The sequence below is a fragment of the Porites lutea genome, chromosome 9 (genome assembly GCF_958299795.1).
Source record: "Porites lutea chromosome 9, jaPorLute2.1, whole genome shotgun sequence".
NCBI classification, from domain to species: Eukaryota; Metazoa; Cnidaria; class Anthozoa; order Scleractinia; family Poritidae; genus Porites; species Porites lutea.
Genome location: NC_133209.1, coordinates 4,311,577 through 4,321,551, shown reverse-complemented (window position 1 = coordinate 4,321,551; position 9,975 = coordinate 4,311,577). Strand labels below are relative to the sequence as shown.

General features: G+C 38.5%; 1 protein-coding gene across 3 annotated transcripts in view; it reads left to right on the top strand.

Moving 5' to 3' along the window:
* LOC140948390 (protein Wnt-7b-like) overlaps positions 1–9,975 on the top strand; it is a 28,771-nt gene that overhangs the window by 17,245 nt on the left and 1,551 nt on the right. Inside the window, exons 2-5 of one of the 3 annotated variants that reach the window (XM_073397624.1) lie at positions 129–185; positions 1,666–1,889; positions 3,486–3,757; positions 7,940–8,893. In XM_073397624.1, the coding sequence (XP_073253725.1) occupies positions 129–185; positions 1,666–1,889; positions 3,486–3,757; positions 7,940–8,422 (1,036 nt within the window). In that variant the 3' untranslated portion in view covers positions 8,423–8,893. Of the gene's footprint in view, positions 1–128; positions 186–1,280; positions 1,579–1,665; positions 1,890–3,485; positions 3,758–7,939; positions 8,894–9,975 lie in introns of those variants that run through there. The other 2 variants (XM_073397626.1, XM_073397625.1) reach the window with 2 other exon arrangements.

Sequence of the window (9,975 nt, the reverse complement as noted above, 5' to 3'; positions counted from 1 at the left end):
TTCGTTCAGCTTCAGTGATCTGTCAAAACGATTTATGTACAGTGTAAGCTGCAAGCGCTAATAGAAACTATGAGCCATTTTGGTTTATATAATCTTAACTAATTTTGTCCTTCTTTTTCCATTTACAGGCAGGGTTCGGAACGAGTGCCTACAAAGAGTACATTTTGCCTCGGAAAATCGTCGAAGTTAGTACAGCCAGCATAGGTTTTACACTGGAACGATGAGATAAAAATCCAATTTAGTTGCAGTAGGAATCAGTCATCATGACTGGGTGCTTTCTCACTGAAATCAAAGCCAGTGCAGAAATATAAACCTCGATCTTCAAATCTCGTTTGAAATGTCAGAACAGGAAATAGTCTTCTCGTCATAGAAGGTAAAAACGCAACCATGAATTCACAGCTGCAACTTTTAAACTGCGCATCAAGAGATAATCCTTCTCTAGGTTTGAAATGAAGGCGTTCCCTCATAGTCTCCTTTCCCCACTCATCTAGCGGTACAACACACCCTTTTAAATAAAACTATGTTGTCAGAGAGAGTTGAGATCCTTATCTTTGACAACCCGGTGTAATTCCTGAACGGCAACGCCTATACTTTCGTTTATACACTAAATGTTCAAGCCAAGAGGCAGAAACAAATATTAAATGAATTGGGAACAAGAAGTTCACAAAAGGGTTTATAAAGGGCGTTTTTGCATAAGGTTCTCATTAGAAAGTTTGAAAAACTGCCTCTTCATTAGTACACTCACACGTTTATGGCGCAGTTCGCTTGAATAATGTTTGAACTACTCCGATAAAAGAACATAGGACATACGTTTCTCCTCTTTATTGTAGTGTAGTTGTCGCCTTTTAAAAACGTGATCAGTGGATTCAAGAAAGCGAAGCGTGCCGAGCATGTCCTTGAATCGCTTGAGTTCAACTAAAGCTGAAGAGCTCTATCTACTTTGGCACGAGTTCGGCATGTCAAAGAGAAAAAGCGTCGTTCAATCAAAGAATAATGAGGTCGATGTTTGTTTTTCAAATACCTCTAAAATGCCTCCATAAGTAATTATATTTTGTACAAAATGCCGTAATAAAAGTTGGCCATACACTATTAGTATAATCTTCAATTAAAACACCTCTTTCTTATCGATGACTGTTTTAATAAGTTCAAGACCCCTATGGTCATGAATGGATATATTGGAAAGGTTGAACATCTCCCTTCGGTTGCGGAAATAAGCAAATTTTAAGATCAGCCATTGGAAATACGAAATGTTGCCTCCAGAGATGTACATAAAGTTCGGCAAACTTTTTAGCTCAATTCCTCTAACTTAGGAAACAATATTCAAAAACCAAATTCCTTTCCAATTGTTTTCTGGCCACAGAGTAAATTAAAGATTTTATTAGTTTCTTTTCTGACCAATCAGAAGAAAGAATATCAACCAACATTTCGGGCTTATAATCTTGAATCTGTCTATCGGCTTGATGAAAAGAACGAAGCTTAGGTCGCTAAAATGGAAAGGCAACACGCGGTAACCCTAATAAGCTTCTTGTTTGCAACGGTCTTCGCACATAACGTGCTGGACGCTAAACCTCCATTATTGTAAGTAAAGTCGTATTCTCTTCTCCTTGTGCTTTGTTGAGACACAATGATTCAATCAGCCTTTTATCTCTCTTGACACTATGACAGGTTTGTTTCGTCAGCTGCAACATTTGGTCCGAGCTTGATTTGCAGTAGGATCCCTGGCCTCTCGCCTGAACAAATTAGGATCTGCGAGGAACAACCGACCCTAATAAACTGTATTCGACAAGGCTATAAAGAAGCCGCCAAAGAATGCAAAAATCAATTCCGCAACAACAGATGGAATTGTACTGTTCTGGGGCAGAGCTCGGACTTCGATGACTTGGCAATACGTGAGTAAGATTACTATTTCCTAATGAGATTGCTCTTTAGCCCCTGTAAATATTAGGAAGTTTCTCGTGGCTTAATTTAGCGCGCCACCTAAATTGAAGAGTTTTATCGTATTTATTTGTTTGTTTGGTATACAATAGCTGCCGATTAAGCTAAGAGAGCTCGCTTATGTTAAGGACATGAAAAGTGCTAACAGTCTATGATATAAGTGCTTGTGTCAAAGATTGTCCATAAATTGTCATCAATGCTTTTAGCCTAAATCAGTGTAGCTAATGAATTACCGCTGTCTCTTATTGCATTTCCGTTTAGTTCTATCGTAAATGCTTGTCTCAACGAAGATAATTTCACAGATTGAGTAGTCACCAAGAGAAACACAGACAAAACCATGATGAAATGTTCGTCTTGTACAAAACCGTGAAAAAAGTTTATACATAAATGTAAGAAGTCATAAATTTTGCCAGAGTCATTCAGGTAAATGCATTGGTGAAGATGGGAAGTTGTTATAGAAAAAAAAGCCACATCGAATTTGTTCCCTCGTCATGTTGCCATGTAAATGATCATGAGCGGTGTTTTAAAATGCAAACCTGTCTAAATCCTTTTCTATCGGCTCGCAGAGACGACCGTTACAATAAGGAGAAATTGCCAGTGGAGTGAAGAGGAATCTTTCGTTTAAAATTTAGTATTAGGAGATTTTGTTCTTTTAAAAAAAAGTGCCACTAACTTTTATTCTTTTAACTTTGCTGAGAATACCAAACGTTGAGTACTTTTTTACTTTCCTTTCTCAATGTCTTTCTCTTTCTTCCACACACTGTAAACGTTTTACTACTGACAAGGCTTATTTTAATTACCTCATTGAAAATTTACGATCCATTTTTTTTCAATAAAGCAAAGTCATTTTATCTTGATAACTCGATTACAAAAAGTTATTTTTAGCATGTTCCTTTAAAATTAATTTGCTATGTAAGAAATGTTTGAGTTACGAAGACGTTTTCAAGTTGCCTTAAGAGGTAGGCTTAAAATGACAGGAGCATATGGCAAACAGACAAGGCGCGAAGAAAAAATATCTTTGTAGAAAACAAATTCATTCTGGGAAATTGAAAGTTATCTAGTCTATACAATGCTGTGAACCGAAGGCGTCGATACATCAGTTTGAAGTGATCACTTTGTACTGTATGAATATCGTTTGATTGAAATGTTTGAAAAAAGGGTTTTGATGACTCAAGAGACGGCGGAGTTACGTGGATGAGAAGTTAAACGCGAAAAAATTGTCAGACCCGCCTCGGAATGGGAAAGACTAGGGGTTGGTCTCCCATTGGAAAGAGACAGCGACGCTCGTCATCTCGTTAAGGGGATTTAAATTAAGATTTTGGTAGCAACACCTTTGTCACTTTAGAATAGTGCCATTTTATGCTCAAAAAATGCTTGGGCCACGCCAAGTTTGCTCTCTTTTAAAGTTTGGACAAACAATTGCCCGTCGCCAGCACATAACGGTCACAACCCCCCCCCCCCCCCCCCTTCCTCCCACCTCCTCCGACAATTTGGCCTCGCTAATATTTTATGGGAGTCCAATTAATGACGTTGTCGTCGTCACTTTGTAGCCGGTACAAAAGAAGCCGCCTTCGCACAAGCCATGGTTTCTGCTGGAGTTGTCTATACGATCACAAGAGCCTGCAGCATGGGTAATTTATCCGAGTGCAACTGCGACAGGGAAAAATGGGGGCAGAATAGCCGCAAAGGCTGGATGTGGGGAGGCTGCTCAGTTGACACCGGTTATGGTATGAATCTTTCCAGACGGTTTGTGAACGGCCGCCACAACACGCACGATGCCATATACTTGATGAACAAGCATAACAACAAAGCAGGCAGACAGGTAGGTGGCCTATAACACAGCCTCAATGACCTAATTGCTTTTCTAATTACTTAATGATAATGAAAGTTAAACAATCGCGGATTTTCTTCGTCATACAATGTCCTAACTTTGCACGAAACTATTTTGTCTCATGGGCTCTAATTTGATGTACAATAGTTTCCATCACGGTAACTCTGAACGATAATTCTATGCAACGTGGCATTTTAGGTATTTAAAGAATCCTTTTTTTCTCAGAACTGACCTTCAAGTATTTGCATGAGAGTATTACTAATAAATAGATATGAAATAAAAAAAGAAAGAAAGAAAGAGAAAAAAATGAGTTTCGTTTCATTTGGCTGCACCCATATTGTTTGATAAAACATGATAAAACTTCTATTGAAAGTTTTTATTAGTTAACCACAAGACCCCATGATAGGAAATTAAGACCGTTGCTTCAAAATCATCTGAATGAAATAGTATCTTTAATTTCTTTTGGAGGTTATTGTTTTCAAAATGTGATCGAAAAACGTTTCAAGAGAAACCTCTTTTCTTAATATCATGCAACTGATCTCGACCTGTTGTCTCCAAAGACCAACTGCATGTCTTGTGTCTTAACACGTTTTAGTTTTTAGCAAGAAAAATGCATTTTCTGCATTGAATTATAGAAATCTATCTTAAAATTTAATGTAATTTCAAAAATTGCACGAATACTGAATTTGTTGACTCAATATCCCGTTGTTTGAATCGATATTTTAATTACAAAATCCCAATTTAATTATAACCCATCCATCTCATATATGACGGGCTGTGTTTGTGAATGAGGTGAAGAAAAAAAAAGGTTTTCGCGGGGTCGAAATGATTCGAACACACAAAATGTGCAAGAAACGAACTAAATGAAACCATCAAAAATAGGGCAATGCATGACGTAAGAGGATAACCATTAGACAATTCACGAGACGCCTTAATACCATGCCTCCGCCACCTCGCTTATATGAAACATAACTTGTCGCTATCTTCGCTGAGTTAAAAATCGTCTTCTTTAGCTTATATAACTTGGTAAAGTTGCTGTGCGCTGAACACAAGCGAGGTTTGAACTAAGGGCAACAAACTTGCATTTAACCAAGATATCAGTTTTAATGATAACTTTTTCTTACGTTAATTGCATTGTGATTTCTTTATGCCTGTTTATGGAAAGGATTGGTTTTGTAAACCGTATACTGTTTTTAGAAGTTCATTACGAAAAGCTTACAACTTGCTAAAACATTGAACAGGCGCTGGAACAAGTCTCTGCTTTCTCGCTATCTGCTAGCCTCCGATCAGAGAGTCGTGAATGGAAACGAGTTCCCACACGTCTTTGAGAGAATGTTTTTCCTGTTGAAAGTGAAATTTCTTTTAAGTTCATGTTTAACTTTTGAAGAAAATCTTAACGGCCTCATCCCTTGATTGAAGCTACGTAGAGAGTGACTGTAGCAGAGACGGTCATGCTCTTTGCCAAGCGTTCCCTCTCGATGGGGGAGCAATTTTAACTATTGTGAAATAAATAATAGCTTCACACTATGATCTAGAAAACCTTTATTTTGTTAAATTCTCTTTAAATTAAAACCCTGGTTCTGTTTGCCCGCCTGCAGAGAATGATATTAGCTGTGGGTTCTTAACAGCTGGGAACTTGATAAACATACTTTACGTTATTTTCATAACAGGACTTTTAATACATCGAAGATAAAGTTATTTTTGGAAAGGAGCTTAGAGCACGTCCCGAGGTTATTCCCACCTGTATAGTGAAGGAGAAGCCAATTTTCTATTATTCTTTAGTGGCAAGTTCGTAATAGAGAGTTAGGCTACCAAAGGAAACGTACATAAAATATTATAACTATCTCAGTTTCACTGATTAACTATTGGCGTAGCTTCGTCTTCTGTTATTTACGTCAGAAAATTACTTAGTTACCTATAAATAGCCCTTTCTCAACTAAAGATAGACGAAACGATCAAGGAGGAGGGACATCTCCTGGACATGAAACTCTTTTAGTCGGACATATTCGCAAAGAGATTGAAGTTGAGCTTGAACATCCTTCTCACACTTTCCTCAAGCCGCTGACAATGAACTGACCGGCCAGACCAGTATAGTTGTAAAGAAAAGCCACTCTTATTTAGCAAGCCAACCTGATCAGTCTATTTCTAACCTGTGTTCACGGCCGTGATCAACCTCGTCCTCCCGAGGGCCCTGGGTGAGGCTGGATTTATAGTTACTGGTTTGTTGCTAAAACTCTCGAAAAAGGCAAATTTCATTTACAAATTACCTATCCAGCCGGCCATTTCTTACTTTTGGTAAGCCGGCGGCGTTACACTCAAGCAATAGGAAAGTATAACGAAGGACGGCCGTTCTTCCTCACAACAAGCTAGTTCACCGTTTCTTTCTTCTTCCAGAGAACCGAAAATCACGGTTTATAATTAATTGAAACAGAGAATAAATACAGACTAGTCTCAGTTAATTGCGAGGAGAGAACGAGAGCTAGTAGAAAACAATAGCAGCTCGACTCCTTGATGAATTGATCTTTTGCTTTGATTTTAATTATAAAATATAGGGTGAAACTTCAACAGGCTTCATTATGACTTTCATATCACGGCAGAATAAGGGCAAACAAGGGTAATGCCGATAATCATTATCGTTTCATACCATCAGCCAGTAAACGCGTTAAAATGTTGGAGTCTGAAACAAACTTCAGAGACAACTTGATTCCTCAGCTTTTACGGAATGCATGACAACATTTAACAATTAATGAATTCGGCTTTTGTATCATCTGAAGAATTGTGGAGATCGAGAAGGGTGTTATCGGCATAACACCCTCCGAGATCTCCATAATTCTTCAGATGATACGAAAGCCGAATTCAAAAACTGTTTTATAATTCATTCAAAATAATTCCTAGTCTAAAAACAAACCAAAACATACTTACCTCCATCGATGTTCAGTTCATCTGCAATTGCCCGTTTATCGGCAAGTTTAGGAGATCAAGGGTTGTTCAGTTCTACAAATGTTCTCCAAATAGCTGATGTTGTACAATTATGCTGTAGAATTGACCTCATTTTTCACATATCGCAAACTTCTTCCAAATTTGGTTAACAATGGCTAGTTGTGATGAATTATCTGCGGGCTTTTAGCCAATCAGAAATGGATAAATATTTTGCATGAATAATAACAAAGATTATTGAAAGGTTGCAACCTATGGCGTTATTAAATGGTTAGTATCTGTAATTTTACTTGCCAATTTGGATTTTATCAAGATGGCGGAAAAACTTTACAAAAATTCTAAATGATTTATTTTGTTTTGAATAAACGTTAGCATAAGTGGCTCATTGTTACGCAGCCTGTGACCTTTTCTCTTGTAACCATAGCGACCAATTGTGCGGCGCCTTTTGTCTCGGAACAGCATTTAAAGAGAAGAATTTTTGACAAAAATAACTTTGAAAAACCTATGACAGGCCGGTCCAACCAAGAACCTTCTTGCACTCCAGGGTTAAGATGAAAAGATTCGCAGTGAATGTGAGTCTTACGTGTTTGTTGGGTACGTCGCTAAAAATTGTAATTTAATAAGGTGATTGACGTCTTAATTCTTGTAAGACGACCCAATCTCTGGGTAAGGAATGGTAATGGCCTGACAGTTTGCCTCTATCCCAGAGGTCTCTACCCTAAAGCTGGTGCCTTGACCTTTCTTCCCTTCTATACTGCGCCCTGGTAATTTAAACGGCTGCTAAAGAAGCTTAAATGAATTGCTACTACATCAACATGAAAGACACCTACATAAATATTATATTTAAAGCTTTTAACTTTGCTGCATTAAGAATCACATTTCTTTGAGGGGAGGTGTGGTATAAGAATGTTTCGCGAATTTCAGGAAAGTTTAAAAACTGATCGAATTAACCGTCGTCTTGCTAAATGAAACGTCGCACATTATTACTCGCAAAAAAAGGACAAGAATTCGACGATGCAGACTGGAGTCAAGGCGAAAATATGCATTTAAAAATGGCAAAATGTGACAGAGAAATCGTGCAGAGTACAATTTGAAAAAGAAACTTATTTGTTGGATTTACTGAAAGACTGGCGACGTGAGACCACAAAAATTCGACAGTGACGCCTTTGTTTCTAGTAACGGAATGAGAGACAGAGATTTTTCTTAAAACTGGGACATTTTTCTCGCTCACTTTAGGTTCTTAAGGAAAAGTTGGTTCTCGAATGCAAATGCAATGGGCTCTCGGGATCCTGCACTACTCGAACCTGTTGGAAAGCGCTTCCGTCGATCCGTGTGATTGGCGAGCGTTTAAAGGAATATTACTACAACTCCGTTCGTGTTTCAGTTATAACGGTAGACTCCAACAGAGGCCCAAAGCCTGAATACCTTGTTCTAAAATCTGAGAAATCAAGAAAGCCAGACTCGCGTAGCTTGGTGTATGCGAATGACTCTCATACATACTGTGTGCGAGATATCAGGCTGGGAATTCCAGGGACAAAGGATCGTGTTTGTAACGTTACTTCGACTAGCGATGACAGCTGTGACTCCTTGTGCTGTGAGCGTGGACACGACACACATAACTTCACCGAAGTAACTCAGTGCAGATGCAAGTTCCACTGGTGTTGTCAGGTCAGATGCAAAGAGTGTGTCCAAAATGTTGTGAAGCACACTTGCAAGTGACAAAATGTCAGCAAGATTGACAATCCATTGTTAGACTAAATGTCAGCCCGTTTTAGTATTAATAGAACACATGGGCTTTAAAAGAAGAACAAAAACCTGCACGCATTAATTTACATTTAATGTTTTTACGAATGATAGACGAGGCGAAATTAAGGAGTGGAAAAAGACTTCCATACTGTCACATTTAGAGCGAAACGTTCAAGACAGAGTATGGTCTGTAATCAGACGTAATACGTAGACAAGAATTGTCATCATGAATTCAAGGAAACATTTGCAAATTTTGACAGAGCGCCAAGCGCAGGAGACTTAAATAATATTAAGCTTAAAGTAGAGTAAAAATAATCAAAAACTTAAACTTAACTGAGACAGATAACGACTCTCGTTAGAAGGACGAACATTAGCACGTAGACTTTGTCGAAGTGAAATGAAGCTTCGTAATATTTAATAAAGCAAATCTTCATGAAGATCTCTTGTGTGTTCTTGAAAACTTGAGACCAGCAAGTTCTGCTAAATGATGAAAACAACGTCAATTTTGCCAAGTGCTCGCTTTAAAGTTGGTTTTTGGTTCTTATATCACACCTCTCTGCGCTAAGGCTGGTTCACGCCTGGACGACCATAGCATAAGTTTAAGCAGCATATACGTGGACACTGTATCTTGAGATTTGGAATCACTTTTACGGCAAATAGCAAACTGCAATTTTTACCCCGTGATTACTTGTACTTGTCGTTTACTATGTCTACTCGAAAATAAGACGTTTTGACAGGTTAATCCATAAGAATTATTTTGCACAGTTTTCATCCCCTCAATTCCTAATTTATGAATTTGTTATTCTGAATCTGATTCTCTCGAAGGGCTAGCTGGCGCTCGAAACATCAGGTCCCCCTTGCCCAGGCCTTCATGGTCAACGCATTTTAGTGACCTTTCCGAGATGAACGGACCACGTGATCCGAAACGCATAGGCCGCGTGGAAAATGAGGCCAAGGGACAAGGCAAATCTCCCCCTCCAGTGGCCAATTTACCGTCCCTTTTCAACACAGTTATTAAAACTAAATCCTTGTATTTTACTCCCTTACAGACGCGACAACACAGTCGATCAGTTCCTTAAAAAGAAAGCCCTTCATGAACTTGGCCACTTCCGTTCGTCGTAAACTTGATTCTAGATCTCTCTTATGATGAGTGCCTATTTATGCCCAAAGGCACTAATTTTCAAGAAGTTACTGAGTTTCAAGAGTTACTGTGTTTGTTCCTTGTACCTGTACTTGAGTCGCACATGCATGTACACCAAGAAGTCTTTAAAAAAACTTTGCTCATGATCCACCATCGATCGGATCATGATGCATCAAACATGCCGATTTATCCTTTTCCAGATAGAATTTAGCTGTTCCTTTGAAGTGTATCATGATCCGGATGATCTCGAATCATAAATCCTGCTCCGGATCATTCCATAGGATAACATCCATTGCTGCGATGTTGCCGATCTTTTTATTCCCCTGGCATAACATGTTTACATGCTGAGTATAAAGACCTTTTAAGAAGTGATCATCAACAAATG